This window comes from Eulemur rufifrons, chromosome 5, assembly GCF_041146395.1.
Source record: "Eulemur rufifrons isolate Redbay chromosome 5, OSU_ERuf_1, whole genome shotgun sequence".
Lineage (NCBI taxonomy): Eukaryota > Metazoa > Chordata > Mammalia > Primates > Lemuridae > Eulemur > Eulemur rufifrons.
Genome location: NC_090987.1, coordinates 40495099 through 40515478, shown reverse-complemented (window position 1 = coordinate 40515478; position 20380 = coordinate 40495099). Strand labels below are relative to the sequence as shown.

General features: G+C 52.5%; 1 protein-coding gene across 1 annotated transcript in view; it reads left to right on the top strand.

Moving 5' to 3' along the window:
• The window catches only part of CABLES1 (Cdk5 and Abl enzyme substrate 1), a 103345-nt gene extending 86139 nt beyond the window's left edge, over window positions 1-17206 (top strand). Inside the window, exons 8-10 of the mRNA XM_069468181.1 lie at window positions 10962-11068; window positions 12423-12630; window positions 15902-17206. Coding sequence (XP_069324282.1) covers window positions 10962-11068; window positions 12423-12630; window positions 15902-16042 — 456 coding nt within the window. The 3' untranslated portion in view covers window positions 16043-17206. The remainder of the gene's footprint in view (window positions 1-10961; window positions 11069-12422; window positions 12631-15901) is intronic.
• Window positions 17207-20380: the final 3174 nt, after the last annotated feature.

Genomic DNA, 20380 nt, shown 5'->3' with positions numbered 1-20380 from the left:
GCGGCAGCCGCACCAGGATTTAGGAGGGAGAAGGGAGAGCCCGTGTGGGAAGACCCTGAAGTGTGAAAGAGGTGGGTTTTGTGTAAAATCCATATTTCTAACAGTAAAAGTCCCTGCCCTTCCCTCCGTACGTTCTCTCTCTCTCTCTCTCTCTCTTTCGGAGGTGAGGAGGTCAAGCCCACAGAACAACCCTGCCAAACCTTCCTCCCCACTGCACCGGCCCCAGATGCAGAGGGCCGCACCTGAGAGAGCCCCCGACTCCTAAGCAGACAGTGAGCACTGCAGGGTTATGTGAGCCGGGTTGATGAAGGCCCCTTTCCTCACAGGCGGCAGGACCCCCCCGGCAGGTGGACGGCAGGCCTGTGAAGCCTGGCCCTGCCTGCTCTTTCCTGGGCTTCCTGCTGCCACCTCTGCTTGGTGACTGGGGACAGAGCAGGCCTGCCCCTCCCAGGCAGGCTGCATGTGCACGCCGCCCACCTCCCTACATACCGGGCACAGGCCCTGGGGCCCCCTAGAGCAGTCCAGTTAGGCCAGGCCATCGGAGGTGCCAGTCTGAGCCCCCCGGGAGTGTTGTCCAGCCTTTTGGGAAGTCCTGTTCCTGTGGAATTTCAGGCCCTGAGATGTGCATGTGGCCTCTCCAGAATCAAGCGACCCTTGCAGTGATGAGCTAATCCTTTCCCCCATCAAATTCTGCTGCAGCCACATAAGGAGTAATTTACGTTCACTCAGAAGCACCTGTCTTGGGGCTTGGGGAGGGGTGCAAAAGAAAGCACCTGTTTTAAGTGTACAGGTCCATGAATTTGTAACCACCACTCTGATCCAGATAGCGTTTCTATGCCCGCAGAAAGTTTCACCTGTGCACCCCACTCCTCCCATCCCCTCCCCACAAAGACAGCTGCTCCTCTGACTTCTGTCACCATAGATTAGTGTCACCTATTCTGGAACTTGATGTGCATGGGATCATCTGGTAGGCACTTTTTTTTCCCCTTTGGTCCATCTTCGTTCATACAACTTACTATCTGTGAGATTCCCCCCTGTTAAGCGTGTCAGTGGTTTTTTTCTTTTTTTAAATTGCTGTGTGGTGTTGCATGTACTACAGTTTATCCCTTCTCTGGTTGATAGACATTTGGGATGTTTGCAGCGTAGGGATGTTATGAATAATGCTGCTGTGAACATTCTGGTACACATCTTTTTGTGGGCATATATTTTCATTTCTCTTCGGTAAATACCTAGGAGCGGGATTTCTGAGTCATAGTGTAGGTGACATTAACCAGCCAGGGTGTAGTTAGATGTATATTTTCGTTGGTGTTTGTTCTAAGTGTAATATAAAAAGGCCATTCGTTGCCACAGTTAGGACACGCCTTCAACTTGGAGGGTGTCAGAGGTGAAGCCTGTCATTTACAATGTGCACCGGGCACCCTTTCCAAATTGGCCTCACATCCGAATTTGCATTTGTTAACTTAGATCCATATGTATCACTCCCTGTTTTATCCACTGAAAGGGCAAAGGTGAGATTTTGAACTAAAAAAAAAAAAAAATTCCGGAGGCAGGTATGCAAACCAAATTGCAGCTGCCCTGTGTTTTGGTCTTCAAGTTTCTAGAAGGCGACCACAGAACATGAAAGCTGGCTGCGTGCAGGTTCTTGCAGGGCATTAGCTTAATGAAGGTGTGTCTCGGAGCGGCGAGGGCGGGCGGGCGCTTCCGGCACTCTGCACCCTTGGCGTGTAATCACAGTTTCACGAGAGAGTGGTTATTTATCACTGGAACCTGGCTGTCAGGTCGGCAGTGGGTTTTGGTGTTTTTTTCCCTCCCTTTATGGGCGTGGAAAGCAATTAGGAGAAAGTGAGTGAGAAAGCTGAGATAATGCCGACAAAATTAACGTTACGTGAATGGATTTCTGGATCTTTGTTCTTTCTGAGGAAGAAGTCCCTCGCACGGCTTTGACATCAGAAAGAAAACCTGTGACATCTGTAGGTTTATAAATCTCAGGAGAACATCTCTCGGATTGGTAGCCATGATAAAGTGTCTATTTTGCTTAATATCAAACCTAAGTACTCAGATAAGCCTTGCCTCCACCCTCGAATGTCGCAGTGCTGTGGGACCACATCTTAGAACTTAATCTTTCCGTACGGTGTGAGATGCTGAGCAGTGGGAAATAACTGACTCAAAAAAAGGAAGATGAATTCAACCTTCCATGTGGGAGGTGGATTGGACTCTGTGCCACCTCCCCCTCCCCGCCGTGTGTGTGTGTGTGTGTGTGTGTGTGTGTGTATATATATATATATATTTTTTTTTTTCCATTAAAAGTTGCCGTGATGGCATGGGTGCTTGTCTGCCTGCCTGCAGGGTGGGTAGCTTGGGACGCTGCAGCAGATTGAGCCCCAGCCCCTCCCTCACAAGGCCCCTTCCAGGGCCCTCAGGTTTCAAGGTGTCTGACGGCACGGGCCCTCTTTGAGAAAAGTAATGCCACCTTACAGAAGCACAATATTGGGCCCCTCCCTCACAACCGAAAGGACTCCCTCACGTGCTCAGGCCTGGACAGTAGCTAAGGAGCGGGTCTCTGAGGCCTGCCAGCTGCAGGTGTGAGTGCTGAAATAAAACGCCCTCAGTGCCTTACTGTGCTGGGTGGCAGGGTGGTGGGGTTTTTGTTTTTGTTTTTCTTACAGCAGTAGTAGATATAATTCACATACTATACAGTTCGCCTCCTTAAACCCTCTTTTACGATTCAGTGGTTTTTAGTATATTCACAAAGTTATGTAGCCGTTGCCACAGCCAATGTCAGAATGTTGTCATCATCCCAAACAAAGCCCCCGGACCCTCCAGCTGTCCCCCTTAACCCCATGCTGCCTAAGCCCGAGGCAGCCTGCTTTCTGTCTCTATGCATTTGCCTATTATAGATTCATACCATATATGGTCTTTTGTGTCTGGCTTTTTAAACTTAGCATAATATTTTGAAGGTTCATCCATGTTGTAACATATATTACATAGTGTTACGGTGTTTTTTTAAAATCATTTTTCACTTATAAAAATAATACAAACTGAAATATGACCTTGACATTTTACCCAAGGTGTTGCAGCATCTGCTTTGTATGTGTTGGTCTTAGACTTTGATAATCACTTCACGATTTGGAACGTGACATTCCGTGCACGGTTTAGTTCATGCTCTGTGGCCACTGTTTAAGAAGCTTGCGTTTAAAAGTGCATCCAGGTACTATCTGGATGTCATCTCAAGTCGGGGGTGGAGACACTGCTGCAGAAGTTCTATAGCACCAGATAGATATTTGCAAATATCTGACACTGAACGTGCTTTGCACCACCTGGTAAATCCACGTGGTAAACCTGAAGCAAAGGCAACTTTCCATGTGTCTCTGTCCCCTTGCAAACCATTTCATTTCAGCAAGGGAAACTGAAGAGTTTCTCCCCTAACGGGAAGGGACAGAGAGTCAATCCAGGATTATGTACTTGGAATTCGATGGGTAGAAATAGCAACAAATGCAGCCCCGGGCTGCATAGGCTGCCCCCTCATTTCCATAGTTTCCTGTGATTTACTTTCCTCTTAGGGAAAGGATTAAATGCATAGAACAGCTGAAATGCCCATCTGTTGGTGGTTAGATGGATTTAGTCGAGGACTGCTGTGCTGCTTAATTACCTTAACAAGCACGAACATCTTTCCCAGTGCCCAGCTGAGCTCCAAACGCCCGTACACGAGTGCAGCCAAAGCAGGAGAGCCCTGGTTTTCCAGTGGTGTCGGCACTGGAAGGAGCTGTCCAGGTCATTGCCGTGTGTCCCTCTCTCTTTTCACTGATGTGGCACGGAACCAAGGCTTGGAGAGACTGAACACCTGCCCCAGGTGTCACAGCTAGCTCCTGGGGTGCAGGTATCCCTAGGGCTGGGCTGGAACCAGTTCCCTTGGAATGTTCCTGCCCACGGGTCAGAGGAAAACAGTCAGAGTCTACCGCAAGCTCACATGTGTCCAGAGCTCATAAGAATTCCCAGGCAGGTTTGGAAGGCAGGGGAGTAGGACATGAAGGCGGCTAGAGCTTTACCAGGCCCTCGAGTGAAAGCATCCTTTCTCTTGGTTCTGTTGGAACCAGACCAGCAACCCGTCAGCTCTGAGGCCCTCGCTGCTCTCCAGGATCGTTCTTGGGGCACACACACCCCCACCCTCTCTCAGTATCACCCCATCGCTACCTGAGAGGCCTTTACAGCATCGTAGCTGGTGCCATGGGCCGGGGTGGGACCCAAGTTCCGATCCATGGAGGCCCCTCTCTCAAGTCAAGCCTTTGTTTTTATAAAATGCAGAGGGCGTCCCAGTGTCTCTGTGGTAGATGTGGTAGACTCTTCTAGCTAGATAGGTAAGATGTGGGCTTATCTTTTCCTGTTATCTCAGAAGGGACTCCCGGTGTCTGCCCCACGCTGGGCCTTCCTAACTCTGCTTCCCGTCTCTGGCGGGGCAGCCGGGCAGGGCTCCTTTCTGAACTCCGTCCCTCTGGACAGAATGTGCCTTGGGTGGTCTCCTCCTTCCAGCTGACCTTCCCCTCTCCGCTTACGCAGCTGTGCACACACAGCTTCCCTGCTGCCACGCAGCTGCGAGAAAGCGCATTTAAGCAACCTCACCCCAAGAGTGGAACGACCCCCTCTGCAGAAACACAAGTGCCGCGCATCCATCACGCAGCCCGGCCCTGGCGAACCCCAGGGCCTGGATTTAGGTGGCCATGAAAACAGTGGTCATTCAGACTGTCCCAGACCAAGAAGGAGCCACAGCCTGTTTAATTAGCACTTTGATTTACAGTAACATGCGCTGGCAAACCCCCGGCATTGCACGTTTTCATAACCCATACAGTCAGACTGGTAGGTGAACTCAAAGTCTTGGCCTCACATTTAATTTATTCTCTCCCAAGCCAGAGAGAACAAGCAGCTGGGGGGGCAACATTGTAACCCCACCCCTGCAGCTCAGTCTCCTAGCACTGCCTCCGTGGCTCACCCCGTCACTGAAGAGAGGGCAGCTGTCTCTTGGTGTGGCAAGGAGGTCCAGGCTCTAAGGGTCATAAGATTCCCTGAAGACAGGACACACCAAGGAATCATAGCCTGCCACATACTCCAGAGAGAGTTACTCAGAGGGACCTGGAGCCAAGAGGACATCAGCGACTGTCACCCCTTTGGAACCCACTTGGAGGGGGTGGCCCTGGGCTCAGGGTGATCCATGCAGTCCTCAGAGTCTGGCCCATGCAGGATGACGCAGAGCAGTGGCCTCAAGATGCTACGTGTGTGCAGGGCCTCTTCTGAGCACGAGTCTGGGAGCAGACTGTCACTTTGAGGGTCGCCCCTCGGCCATCCGCAGGCGGGGGAGCTCTGCGTGCAGCCTGAAGGCGACGGCTGGGGTCAGTGCCCAGCCAGCCTGCACGGTGGCACCGTTAGGAATAAGCCACCGCTGTGGGCCAAACTGTGCCCCCAAAAAAGAGGTGTTGAAGTCCCAGCCTCCAGTACCTCAGAATGTGACCTAATTTGGAAATGGAGTCATTGCAGATATAAACAAGGTAAGATGAGATCTTACTGGAGTGGGCACCTCACAGGAGGACACAGATGCTGGGAGCAGACAGACACACGGAGAACAGTGTGCAAAGGTGGAGGCAGAGACGGGAGTGACACATGCCAGCCCAGGACACCTGCAGCTACCAGGAGCCAGGAAGGAGCACCAGAGGATTCCACCCAGAGCTTTAGAGCGAGGACAGACCTGCCAACACCTTGATCTCAGACTTCCAGCGTCCAGGGCTGTGAGACAACAGATTTCTGTTGCATAAGCCCCGGTCTGTGGTAGTTGTCACAGCAGCCACAGGGGCTAACATGGTCACTTCCCCGTGCTCCACCACCCTCAGGTGACGGCCGAGCAGCATTTACCATCCTCTGACGTCTTGAGTCTTGGAGGCATTTCATTGACCCAAAAGCTAACCTGCCTCATCCCGATACAGATACGAGACTAGAGTGACTGTATGATTGGGCACCAGCCTCGGCGCGGGACGTGGGCGTCTGCAGCAGTCCAGGTTCACAGCCTCTTTCCCCAGGTGCCCTTGGATTCCCAGAGCGGCCACCCCTGCGATGCTGGTCCCTGCTGACCTGTGTGCACCCCGGACCTTCCCCTGGAGCCCTTTCTCTAGACCTCTCCCTCCCTGTGCCACACCCCCTTGAGGCCAGCGAGGCCAGAGCCACTGGCCACGTGGAGGTCAGGAAACTGGGGACCGTGCAGAGAGGCTGCCAGTCCAGTGAGGATGGAGCCGGGGTTCTGGTCCACGCACTGGCTGTCTCTGAGACTTGACAGAAAGGTCAAACTTGCAGAGACCACCACCCCAAAACATATTTGATCTAATTTTTAAAAGACTCAAGCGTGGTCAGGAGCAGGCCAGACGGCTGAGCGAGTGGCAGGCAGGTCAGGTTCCTGCCAGGCCTTCTACTCCGTGCTGGGAGCAGTCACAGGGACACAGCCTGCAGCTGGGGACGCCACACAGAAGGACGTGAGGGTGGGGAGTGAGGATGCCACTTGGACCTGCAGGCGGCACACCTGGGATGCAGCAGACTCCGTTGCCTAGCTGATGACTTGAGGGCTCTGCTGTCCTGGCAGCTGCCACACATGCCCCACTTGCAGGGGGCCGAGTGCAGGGTTCGCTGGGCCAGGGGTCTCACAGCGTCAGCTCATGAGCCCTCCCTCCACTCTTCTCTCCAGGGTCCATCCTGGAAATAAATACACATTTCCACTCCTCTCACTGTCAGGAAAGGGGGCCTAGCTCCCTACCCCGAGAGCTAGGACGAGGCTGCCTGTAAAGACAGAGCCTCTCCTGCAAGGCCCGGGCCGGGCTGGGCCTCGCTCTCCTTGCCCCCTGCAGGGCTGGGCGGGCTCATTGGCTCTCGTGGGTCTTCTAAGCTGGGGCTGGTCAGGAGGTGGAGGGCAGGGCCTGGGACAGCACTCGGAGCCCCAGCGGACTGATGACGTGGTGCCGTTAGGGGGATAAGAAGCTCTTCCTCTTCCCACCCAAAGCGAGGCTCAGCTGCAAGGGTGGTAAATGCCGTCAACGACAGCACAGGGTGTGCGCAGCAGGCACGTTTGATTGTGAAGTTGGTGTCCTCTCTAGCTAGATTAAGAAGAAAGGGGCACTGGGTGTCACAGTGTGTGCCTTAGTCCCAGCAACTTGGGAGGCCGAATCGAGAGGATCCCTTGAGCCCAGGAGTTCGAGGCCAGCCTGGGCAACATAGCATGACGCTCTCTTAAAAAAAAGAAGAAGAAAGGGATTCATCACAGGGTGTTTACTAAATACCTTGTTAGAATCACTGGGGAGGCTGAAGGAACAGCCTGAGTCAGGATCCCCTGGCCACACTTTGGAGCTGGGCCACCAGGGAGGCCGCTTCTTCGGGGATTGGGACTCCAGCTTCTGACCAGGGAGCTGGCACTGGCTTCGGCTCCCACCACGCCGTGGTTAGGGACCTGCTACCGCCTCGAGACCCATGCTGCCTTGTTGTAGTCTACACCCGCAAAATGGGCACCCAGAAGCTGGTGACTGGACTCGAGGACTCCTGCCCCAACCCCTCTTGGCAGCAGGAACAACAGAAGTGCAGCCCCTGGTTCAATTCTGCCGCCTTGTACCAGAGCACCAGACAACAGGAAGAGCTGGAATTGAACTTGGAATCCTACTTGCGAAGGTGTCGGGGCAGCGTCACCATTAGCTTAGCTTTCCAGCCTCTGTAGCACAGCGGGTGTCCCAGGAGGAGGCTGGATGTCCACGCCATAGCGTGTAGTGAAGGTGAGTCCCGGAAGAGCGGCCTGAGCCCCGGGGGGTTGAGAGGATGAGCCTGCGGAAATGGCGCTACAGACCGAACCAGGAATGGGCGTTGGCCAGGCAGGGAGGATCAGATCTGCAAGTCCTTGGCCTTTAGCACATAGAAATCACCTGGGAAACTCATCTTGGTGCAGACACCAGGGCCCCACCCGCAGGGACTGTGACTCAGTGGGGCTGGAGCGAAGCCCAGAGCTACTGCCGTCTCCTGCTTTGTGCTCTTGATGAAATTTCCAGTGTCCCTTAGGTACGTTCTGTTCTCGCTTCGATCATCAAGATAAACCTAGGCAGCCGCCCCATCAGGTATCCTCATCTCAGTTCTGAGAAGGGGAAGGTGAGGCTCAGGGAGGGTAAGTGACTTTCTCTGTGTGGCCCGACTGGCCACAGGTGGAGCTACCCGGCCACCACCCAGCCCTCGGGTGGGGAGCTGTCCTCCACTGCTCATTCGGTCCAGCCGAGGAACGGAAAGCAGGAAGAGAGTGCGTGGGGCCAGCTGGAAGCAGCCAGAATCCCGGCACTGGCCCTGCCCACGGTTCACTGAGGTCCAGGCTGAGCCTTGTCACCTTTCTGAGCCTCTCTTTCCCTACCTGCAAGATGGGCTGGTGGGACTCGTTTGCAAACTTCTTTTTGGGCAGTGGGAGCCTTTCAAAGGCAGTGTTACATGTGTCTACATTCGAGACTTACCGAAACAGAGCGGCTGCTGTTGCTGCAGGGAGGGACCCAGGGCCACCTGCCCCCGCCCCGCCCCAGCCCTTCAGCAGAGCCCGGTTTGCAAATCCAGATGACCGTCAAGCAACGGGATCTCCTCACTTGGGGCTCACAGGGCTCCAGGCCCCCAACAAAGGCAGACAGGCGACTTTTTCACTTAGGCCTGCTCACGTCCTTGCAAATGTCATGACTTTCAGCCACAAGGAAGAGCAGGAGGGCCCTGTCTCTGGGGTTCAAGGTGCCTGGTGGGGAGACATTGAGAAGAGAGAGGGTGGCGCTGGGTATTTAGGAAACAGAGCGGTTGGCTGGTGGGCCCAGCTGGAGGTGAGCATGTTCGAGGTGGTCTCCATTCTACTGCCTGTTTCCCAAACAAAAAATCTTACATCCTGTTCAACCCAGAGGAGACATTTGTTCGAGATGAAATAGAGCGGCTCTTAAAAGTAGAACGGGAAACAGACTATGTTTGAGGACTGCCACAAAGTGTGCACCCTGCTGGACCCTGGCGGTGAGAGCAGCACCGCACACACCTGGGCACACGTGTCCAGATCCTGTGGTCCCACACGGCTGGGCTGCCACTTCCCTGCTCCGCACAGGGCACATCGCTAGCAGGTACCAGAGTGGGCACGCCCTGGACCAGCTCAGGGAGACCTTCCCGACTGGGCCAGAGAGACCATGTATCCAAGGAGGAAGACTCCAGTGGAGTCCTCTCCAGCCAGGCATCACAAAACCCGGAACAAGTGTGATGGAGTTGTTCAAGTCAATAATGCCACGGTTTGCCTTCACTTGCTGGGAGAGCAGAGAAGGTAGTGCTGAGGTGACTTTGAACTGGGATGTGCTGGCTGTTTGCTGCTCTTTACTATTAAGTGACACCAGAGGCATTCCACATGTCTGCCGTAAAATCATGTGTCCTATAGATGGGGGTGTTCAGAGAAAGCCACCAAGTTTTTTTAGAGCCATTAAGGCTCTTTATTAGAGCCTTTGATGTGTTTGGCTGGCAGTGGGCCATCCATGGGAACAGACTTTTGGATCAGAATCTCTAGTGTCTTCTTTCCTAGGCTTCGATTATTGCTTGTGGTCAGCCAGACTGGACCAGCCTTGGCCAGCGTACTCCTGCAGAGGGATGAGACTGTTTAGTTCAGAGTTAATGCAGGGCACAGAGGAGCAAGGAAGACCAGAGTATTCAGAAAGGGCTCCGAGCAGCCAGTCCTTATGGATGGATAGAATTTAGAAATGAGGAGGAAGAAATTCAAGTTTCAAGGGATCATTAGTAACAGCTACCATTATATAGGTAAAAGGGAATGTTATAAAGGGAATGTTTAAAGAAAAAGGAAATTCTGACACGTGCTACAACGTAGATGAACCCTGAAGGCATCATGCTAAGCGAAATAAGCCTGTAACAAAAAGACAAATGTGTGATTTCACTTACGAGGCACATTTATAGAGACCAAAAGTGGGGTGGGGGTTGCCAGGGCCCGGGGGCAGGGAATGGGAGTTACTGTTTAATGGGTACTGAGTTTCAGTTTGGGAAGAGGAAAAAATCTGTGGATGGATGGTGGTGATGATTGTGCAACAGTGTGAATGTACTTAATGCCACTAAACTGCATACCTAAGAATAATTGAAATGGTAGATTTGTAAATTTTCGGAGCCGGGCATGGTGTGTGCATCTGCAGTCCCAGCTATTTGGGAGGCTGAGGCAGGAGGATCGCTTGAGCCCAGGAGTTCGAGGCTGCAGTGAGCTATGATCGTGCCTGTGAATAGCCACTGCACTCCAGCCTGGGTGACATAGGAGACCCTGTCTCTAAAAAAAATTTTTTTTTAATTTAAAAAAAGGTAAATTTTCTGTTACGTGTATTTTAGCACAATTTAAAAAATAAATTAAAAAAAAACATAGCTAACTTTTATCAAGCATTTGCCGTATGCCATGCCAAGCATCCAGAGCACTTATTGTGTAATTCTCAAGCCATGTGAAGTGGGCACTGTTACTGTTTTTGTTTACAGATGTGGAACTTGAAATTGGCAGTGATTAAGTAAGTCTCCCAAAGCCAGGTGACTAGTGAATGGTCCAGTGTGGCTCGAGCCGGATCTGTGCATGTCCTTAAACCCTGTTCTGTGTGAACAACAATCTGAGAAACGGGAACTGGAACAAGACATCCCCCGCCCCATCCCTGCCCCACCCCAGGCACCGACTTCTGACGTCCTAAATGTCGCCTCACGTCGCTAATGGTGGCAGCTTGTTTTCATCCACCTCCAAGAGGCCACAGCTTCCTTCAGGCTCCTGGATTCAGCAGAGCCCTGGTTGCAGCTTTAATCTGACTTCCCCATTGCTTGATGGTTTGGGGAGTTGTAAGTTGGCTGTAGTTGACATGTAATTATTACACAGGACCCTTATTGTAGGAGTGACCCATGTTATGTCGCCCCATCTGTTGCAGACCACAGTGATAGACTACGTGAAGCCCTCGGATCTCAAGAAGGACATGAACGAGACCTTCAAGGAGAAGTTTCCTCACATTAAGTTAACACTCAGCAAAATTAGGAGGTACAAGAGTCAGCGCCCCCTTGAACTTTCCCTTCAGATCCCTCTTCTAGCGCACGTTAAACATGTGATTTGCTCTGGTTCTTCCTGTTGTTCTGGTCATCGAGACAATATCATATTCAGCAGAAAGAGACTCCCCGATGCTGGCTGACTTGGGCCTTGGTGTGACGGGAGGGCCGGGGGGGAGCGGGACAGAAGGCCACGCCCCGGACACCCAGTTGACACAGATCTAGGGGGAGGGTCCTTCGGTGAAAGAATCACTTTATGTTGTCTTGCAGCTCTCTGGTTCTGTAGAGGATGGGCAACACTCAGGTCTCTGTTTTCTCAAACGTAGGCCAAGCAGAAGAGGAAAGAGTTGGTATCTCAGGGTGTGAGATCATGACTCTGCTCGAAGTTGTGCACCCACAGGTGACAGCCAGCCAGACCCCATCGTTGGCCATCGCCACAGCAGCCAAAGCAGAGCCAGGCCCGTATTTCCCTGTAGCAATATGGATTCACCATGTGGCGACCCACGTCTGCCGGCCAGATAGTCAGGACGACTGGCAAACATGCAGTGCACACATGCACACGCGTGTGTAAATGCATGTGTAGTAATGGAAGCTAGATACACACCAGTGTGATATTAGAATATATGCCAACATTTACATGAGGTGTCTCCTAATTACTGATTTGATTCTGGCATGTTCCAAACCAAAGAATCAAAAAAATTGAGAAAAATTAAGCATTCACACTTTGTCCGTTTGCTAGGGGGATTCCTAAGGATGCTGATTGAAGTTTTGCTCTTAGCCTAACCCCTTTTCCGCCCTAGTTAATGAAGTAACGGTATTGGCAGGGCTCAGGCCAACTGCCCCACTTATTTCTGTAGTCATCGCTCTGGGATGATTGTAGTTTCCCAGATGTTGTCCCTCCTTCATGTTGCACAGCTTCACTTCTGGTTTCCAAGGAGACTCTGGGACATCCACTGTGTTCAGTGGGGTCCTCCTGTGTCCCATGTTGTGGTCATTAGAGCCCTGGCTGGCCACTCTCCCCACCTAGGCTGCTGTCCCTGTCCCCTGTCTGTCACCGTCCTGGCAGTGGTGGTAGCACAGCACTGCCGGGTCAGGGGTGAGGTTAAAAGTAAAATAGCCTGTTGGTCTATACAACTCGACCAACAGAGAAGAGTCCAGAGCCCCAGCTATGTAAGTCTCCTCCCCACACACAGTGTAACTGTCACACATCTAGGATATGATCCCTGTCCACGTCACCCTCTGGGAATAAGAAGAAGAAAGTGGTTTCGAGAGGGAGTCGTCTCTTTCTCTTGGCTCCTCTGGAACTCCAGGTTGTAACAGGACCCTCCCTCCTTCCTGTCTCTCTCTAGTCTGAAACGGGAGATGCGGAAGCTGGCTCAGGAGGACTGCGGCCTCGAGGAGCCCACGGTGGCCATGGCCTTTGTCTACTTCGAGAAGCTCGCCCTCAAGGGGAAGCTCAGCAAGCAGAACCGGAAGCTTTGTGCTGGCGCGTGTGTGCTGTTAGCAGCCAAAATCGGAAGCGACCTCAAAAAACACGAAGTCAAGCATTTAATTGACGTAAGTGGCCCGTACCCTGATGGCAGGATTGGGGGGATCTCAGACTCCGCACACCCCAGTCCAGGGTTCCTCTATCAGAAGGACCCGGCCGGCGACCCTGCCTGGAAGGATTCTGGTCCTTAGCGGGCAGCAGAGATGAGGGCTGTGAAGCCGTCCTTCCGGCAGGGACGTCAGACGCCCCATCCCAGGCTGTCTTACAACAAAGGGATGGTCCACTCTGACGAGACCAACGATCCCCAGCATCGGGTCTGGCCATAAAAATCCGTTTGCAGACACCATTCAAGGTGAAGTCACTCTCACAGCCATAGAAGCCCCGGTAACCACAGGGGGTCTCGTGGGCAGCGTGGCCCATGGAGCATCCAGTGTCGGACACGTTGGCTCAGCAAGACCTTGGCTCCCTGCTGCCTTGGTCGGCCCCTCTTTGGGGAAGGGCGTGGGTTTGACCGGCTGGTATCTCTTTGCCTTTAAAGGAGAGCCCTTACCAAAGCAAGGAAACACCAGTCTCCTTGGATGGTTGTGTGAATGTCTATTTTAAAATTCAGTGGTTTTGGTTTTTTTTTTTTTTTTTTTTTTTGAGACAGAGTCTCACTCTCTTGCCCAGGCTAGAGTGAGTGCCGTGGCGTTAGCCTAGCTCACAGCAACCTCAAACTCCTGAGCTCAAGCGATCCTCCTGTCTCAGCCTCCCGAGTAGCTGGGACTACAGGCATGCACCACCATGCCCGGCTAATTTTTTTTCTATATATATTTTTAGCTGTCCATATAATTTCTTTCTATTTTTAGTAGAGATGGGGTCTCGCTCTTGCTCAGGCTGGTCTCGAACTTCTGAGCTCAAACGATCCGCCCACCTCGGCCTCCCAGAGTGCTAGGATTACAGGCGTGAGCCACCGCGCCCGGCCTAAAATTCAGTGTATTAATAGAAAATTGGAGGTACAGTAAAGCCAACAGATCAGGAAGGAGACAGTTGTCATTGAGAAAATAGTTTGTTACAGTTCCCAGGAGGAGAGGGGTATCTTAGCTGGTGCTGCCATAACAAATACCATAGACTGGCCGGGTGCAGTGGCTCACGCCTGTAATCCCAGCACTTTGGGAGGCCAAGGTGGGAGGATCACTTGAAGCCAGGAGTTCAAGACCAGCTTGAGCAACATAGTGAGACTTCATCTCTACAAAAAATACAAAACTTAGCTGGGCCTGGTGGCACATGCTCATAGTCCCAGCTACTCGGGAGGCTGAGGCAGGAGCATTGCTTGTGCCCCGGAGCTTGAGGTTGCTGTGAGCTATGATGGCATCACTGCACTCCAGCCCAGGCAACAGCGAGACCCTGTCTCAATTAAAAAAAGAAAAAAAATATCATAGACTTGGCTTAAACAACAGAAATGTATTTCTCTTATTAATAGTTTTGAAAGCTGGGAAGTCCAAGGTCAGGGTACCAGTTGCTTCCTCTTCCTAGCTTGTAGACATCTTCTTGCTCTTTCCTTAATTTCAGAGAGAGAGAGAAGCAGAGAGCAAGCTCTCTGGTTTCTCCTAATAAAGACACTGATCCCTTCATGAAAACTCCATGCCCAGGTCCTTATCTAAACCTAATCACTCCCAAAGGCCCCACCTCCTAACACTATCACATTGAGGATTTTGCCATCGGCATGTGAACTTTAGGGGGACGGGAACATTCGGTCTCTAACAAGGGGCATGCCATGCCGTGGGGGCCATGCAGGGAGGCACTGGGCTTGGTGAGGAGGGAGGGGAGAGCTGTACGCCACAGCCTTTGTTGAGGTTCTCACAGAAAGGAATGGGCAAGGCAGGGTGCACAGGCTTAGGATTGGCTAGTTTGGATAATTTCAGTGGGCTCCGGGCCATCGGGGCTGCCCCTAAATGGCACCTGCCCCTGGGCTGATTGGGCAAGGTAGAGAGCCCAGAGAGGAGGTGGGGTGTGAGCGCTGGATTGGGTGGTTTGCATTTGAAAAGTGCTCTTGAAGGGGTCACTGTGGAGGATTGGGCTAACCCTGGGAGGAGCAGTCCCTCCAGGGTCAGCAAGACCCCAGATCGCTTACAATTTTTATTAATATTTATCATCTGAATACCAAAAATAAAAGACATGGTTACTACAGTGCCCCATGTGTCTCACTGTCCAGCCGTCTCCGGCAGCAAAGGCAAACAAGCAGAAGGGCACTGCCGTGGAGCTCCCACGTGAGAAGTATTCTTCAGGCCAGTGCTTTGTTGATTTTAAGAAAATGGTATGGAGTCCTCTAGCCTGTACGGTAAAACACAAACATGGAGGTGATCATTGGATACCAAGTCTGAGCTGAGAATCGATCGGCTTATATAGATATTTGTTGAACTGTTGAGTCTTTAGATGTAACAAATATTAATAAAAGTTATAAATGATATTATGCACGTTTGATCATAGTTGAGTAATGTACCATGCAGCAAAAGCTGGTGATATTCACGCAGAATAGAACAGTAATGGTTTGATGAGCCATCCGCGGTAGCGATAACCTAAAGCCAGATCCCACCCAGTTAGGATCTGAACGTAGTCAACAGCTACCTGGGTTGGTGAGACTTCTTATTAAGCCAAAAGCTGAGTTTAAGCCCAAGCAGAATGTCCCCAAGCAAAACGAGGCCTTCCCTGCCCACCCTCACCTGGTGGTCCTTCTCCATTCCTCACTCCAGCAGGCCCTACAGTCGGTGGGCAGGTAGGGCATTGCTGGGCACCAGCCCTGTTTAGCCGTGTGACACTAAAAGTGGGGCGACGTCCTCAGGACTCAGGTCCTTGTGTGTGAGGTGAAAGGACCGAACATCGTATTATCAGTTCACCTGCTTCCGAACTTACCATGTGGTTGTTATTGTAGATAGTTTGCCCTATTCTTAGTCCACCCTCTAAGCCTGAATAACGTAGTTTTAGCAGGTAAAGTTTGAGTCCCCGTTAGGTTTGAATCTCAGCGCTGCAATTCACTGCCCCTGTGACCCTGGACAAGTTCTCTGACCTGTTGCAGCCTGTTTTCTCATCTGTAAATACAGAGAAATGTAGCATCAACCCTGTAAGATTATTGAGAGGATTAAAGGAAGTCACATGCCATGGGTGAGGCTCGGACAGACCCCAGCCCTCGGAGAGGTGCGGTTCCCTCACCCCAGGACCGAGGGCAGGAAGCACAGGCTTGCCCGGGATGTGTGTCCCCGGAAGAGCTCACTGGCTGATGGACAGAGAAGTGGCACGTGGGGAAAGCCTAGGACTTGAATTTCAACACTCACGTTGCTTTGGGTTTTCTTCTTGTTGCAGAAACTGGAAGAGAAGTTCCGGCTGAACAGGCGAGAACTGATTGCCTTTGAATTCCCAGTGTTAGTGGCCTTGGAGTTTGCCCTCCATTTGCCCGAGCACGAGGTCATGCCCCACTACAGACGCCTGGTGCAGAGCTCCTAGCACCCACCCCGCGGCGGCCCAAGGACCGTGTCCTCTCAGCTTGGTGGCGCAGCACTTACTACTGGAAATGCAAAAATAGAACTCACAGTACCAGACTTTTCTTCCTCTCAACATGTTTTTGTGGAGGAGCAGTACCGGAAACCTTCTAGGGACTCTGCGGTCTGGCTGGTGGAGAGGAGACACATGCCGACAGCCGAGGCCCCTCCTGCTCCTCACTGTCGAGAGCTCGTAGCTGCCCCCACCCCGTCTTCCTCCCGGGCACGCACCAACCTCGCGTGCGGCCCAGGGCCTTCTCTCTAGACCTGTTCCTACTCGGAGTGTGACGGGCTGGAGCAGACGCGGGAGAGAATCTGCAGGAGTCGGGGGGAGCTTGGAACAGACACCCTCGCTGTGTCAGAGAGCGTGCCAGTCTATTTCTATACCAGCCGCGAAAGCGCCCTTCCCCCGGGGCGTGTGGGTGTGTGAGTGTGCACGTGTCAGAGGGGCCGCCTCAGCCCTCGACCCCCAGAGCCAAGCCCACCCTCTCGGCGCAGACCTCAGCCTGGGGTCGTGAGCCAGGCTGACCTTTGGCAATTCTTTCTAGATGATTTCTGGCTAAGGATCACTCTCGCCGTACCAGACTGTTTGACGTCCTCTGCCCTTAGAAAATGCTACTGTTTCTGGCACCACCAAGGGGACAAACGAGACGAGCGCTCAGTGTTGGAGGAGCCGCGTGGAAAGGCACGGGGCGCGGCGCTCTGTACCTGTGTGCCGTCTGCCGCCGCGAGGCGCGTGTTTCACCTTGGCACTTGCCCCACTGTGGAGACGGCCGGGTGGCGCTCCACGGGGTGTGTTCCTGTGCTCTATGTTAGAGTGCATACTAAGCACATTTGCCGTGCTATATATATCTATATAGAAAAGTGTTTTATAAAAATCCAGAATAGAAATAAGACACGGGATTGGTGTTTGGCATTTGCCAACTGAGACAGACTCCGGTTTGCGCTGAGGCTGAGCCAGCTGAAGAGGCGGTGGCTCTTGTCATTCCCACGTACCCAGGGCTGTCAGTGCAGGATTTTAAGTGTGACTTGTCCTGACTCACTGGGGCAACCTGCGGTAGGCACGTCACCAGGCCGTGACCTCATAGTCGCGAGAGAGGGAGGCGCCAGGTGGGGTTCCCCTGACCGAAGAGAGCCTGTGGCCATGTAAAAAGAGAATTAAACTCTTTTATCGTTTTACATATACATGTATGTGTCATGTGTAGACACGTGTGTCTCCCCAGTCACCTCTGCCTGCCACTGCTGATCCGTCCGCCACCCCAGACTGCACACTCGGATTCTCGTGAGGTCACACATTTGGAACTTCTCAGGGCACCCGGAGAAGGGGCGATGGGGGAGCGCAGTGTAGATGCTTTCCTTAGCTGAGCTGTCGGACTCTTCACAGTCCCGTGGGATGGAGAAATTCAGGCAGCAGCTGGTGGGGGCCCAAACAGAACACTTGGCTTCTTTAGCATCTTAGATTGGACTGAGTTTATTTTGCTAAATATTTTGCTAACAAATTTCCTTGACTGGAATCAGTTGTAAGATGGTGATTTGGGCGGGGACGGGGGCATCTGATTAATGTGGTCTCTTTGGCTGATCAAAAGCTAGATCAACTAGTACTTAAGGGGCACCTACTGGTTATAAGGCAAATTGGGAAGGACAGTATGTTCAAGGTGTTGCCATTGCCTGAACTGCAAAATGTCCTAGCCCTTCCTCCTGTGGTGTTGGTCACCTTGCATCCTTCTGGTGACCCACCTGGCTCTCCACCACCCAGCTCCCTGGCCGGGCCTGCAGGGGGACAGCCTTCCTGCGAAGCAGGGCCTCCGGAAGCTCCCCACCACCCTTCTGCCTTGAGTCTCCTGCCGCGCTCAGGGGACATCCGGTGGATGGCACAGGCCACTACCCCAGACATGTCGAAGGAGGCCTGTGTCCTTTCCTGTGTCTTCAAATCAGGCTAATTTTCTTGGATTTGGGGTGATTCTTTGAGTTTTTAGTATTTATGAGATGAACTCATGAAGTTATTGGTCCATTTCCATTTAAACACACATTTTAATTTTAAACTCTGTTCTGGCCTGTGGGTTTGTTGAGTGGGGAGTTCTGTTGGTTTTAATTTATTTGGGAGGGGTGGAGGCATTTTCTGGAGAGGTTTCCTTTTGCACATCCATACCATGAGCTTTCCAGGGGAAGGAAAGGAAGATGAGAAGGCGGGTGAGACACACGGTGAAAGATACAGGTCACTGCCAGAGCCGCCACTGTGGTACGGAACATTCCAGACACTTCGCAGCCTTGGGCTTTGGCAAGGAGGAAGTCTGAGCCTGAGCCTGTGCACCCAGAAGGCCACTTAACAGACTGGTTCTGAAGTTTTGCTCTTTGACCTTCACCACTGACCCTGCAAGCCCCTCTCCTCCCTCTCAGGACTGCTCTGCAGTCTCCCCGCTTCTCCCCGCATACAAACACCTGTGGGGAAGCTCTGCCCAGCCACAGGCCCCTGGGGACAACACCAACAGTTCTGCCCGACTGTGTCCCCGGAGCCCCTCTCTGGTCAGCCCTGACTGTTAGACAAGAGATGGGGACCAGGTACGCAGCGAGGTTGGAGCAGCCGCCCTCTGCAGGAAGCGGGCAGCAGGGAGCTGTCCTGGAGCTGTGTGTCCCTACTGTCCCTGCCCTAGGAGCCCGAGCCCCAGCCAGCCCAGTGACACTTAGAAGTGACCACTTTTCCTTCTTTTCTTCTCTAATAAAATCTACGTTAAAACAGGAAATCCATACTAAACGCAGATGCCTTTTGTTTTCCTTGGCTTTTTTTTCCTGATCACAGATGACCCTGTGGAGTTTCTGCTGTCCTCAGCATGGGGCGGTCACCGAGTCCACACAGATCACACTGTGCCGTGTGCCCTCCCTTAGTGACTGGGGAGCAGGGGAGGTCGGAGCTTCCTTCCCCTCCTTGTTACTCCTTCCTGTTCCCGTCATCCCCCAACAGCAAATAAAACTGTTCCATGCTCTCGCTGCTGAATTCTTTATCTCCCGCTCAGACGTTTCCAGGTCGGCGCTGAACGGCTGGCCCTCCACCCTGCCTCCTGTGACTCAGGACACCCTGACGCCTCTGGCCCCCTTGTAAGTTGCAAGTGGGGGCGGCAGGGAAGGGGGAGCTAGAGAAGAAAGTAAATTTGAGCCAGGTGGTTTTGGTACCTGTTCATTGTGCTATCTGTCCAAGGTGGAAGAAGGCCTTCAAAGCCAAGGGGATTAGTAGGGGGAGCATCCCCAGGGCTTGCCTCTCCCCAGAGCAACCTGAGGTCACCTCCCTGGGGCTGGCGGTGCCGTTCGGTAAGGACAGTGCCAGCCAGGACACGGCTGGCCCAGGTAGGGGAGTGCTGAGGGCTGGAGAAACCTCAAATCCGGAGTCGCGCATTGTTCACACCAACCTAGAAGGTGGCTCCCAGTAGCACAACTGCAAGGCAGAACCGAGATAAAAAGCTGGAAAAAAGAAAATGACAGTCGAAGGGAAGGGTCCCCTTGCCACCTCCACCTGCCCAAGCCAAAGGGCCCCAGACTAGACTAGGAAAGGTGCTGTCTCAGGAGCCCCACCCCATGCGGGACCACTCGGACTTCTACGTGGATAGTCCAGAAAGTCTGCAAACGTAGGCTGGCCGAACCACGAAGGTACCTGGCGAGGACTGTGCCTCCCTACACGGATGCCTCTGGACTGAACAATAGGGTGATGTCCCGATAAACCCACCTAAGTTGAAAATATCAGATCAAAGATGGGTTTAATACATTTAAACTTAACCTACAGAACACCATAGCTTAACCTACTCTTCCTTAAACACGCTCAGAAAACTTGCAGTACAGTATTCAACCAATAGCATGAGGCACTCAGCGCTATTATAAAATAGGCTTTCTGTTAGATGATTTGGCCCAGCGTCAGGAGAGAGTATGTACAGCACATGGCTAGCCAAGTGCGGTTTCTACTGAATGCTTTAGCACCATTGCAAAGTCAAAAACCACAGTGGCACCATTGTAAATCAAGGGCCCCCGTATACCATCTCCCACTACCATCCTGCTACTCCATGTAGGCCAAGGACCAACAGTACCCACATCACTGGGGGGCTTGTTAAAAATGGAGAATCTGGCCTGGCGCGGTGGCTCCCACCTATAATCCCAGCACTCTGGGAGGCGGAGGTGGGAGGATCACTTGAGGCCAGGGGTTTGAGACCAGCCTGGGCAACATAGTGAGACCCCTGTCTCCATAAAAAATAAAAATTAGCGGGGCATGGTGGCACCTGCCTATAGTCACAGCTACTTGGGAGGCTGAGACAGGAGGATC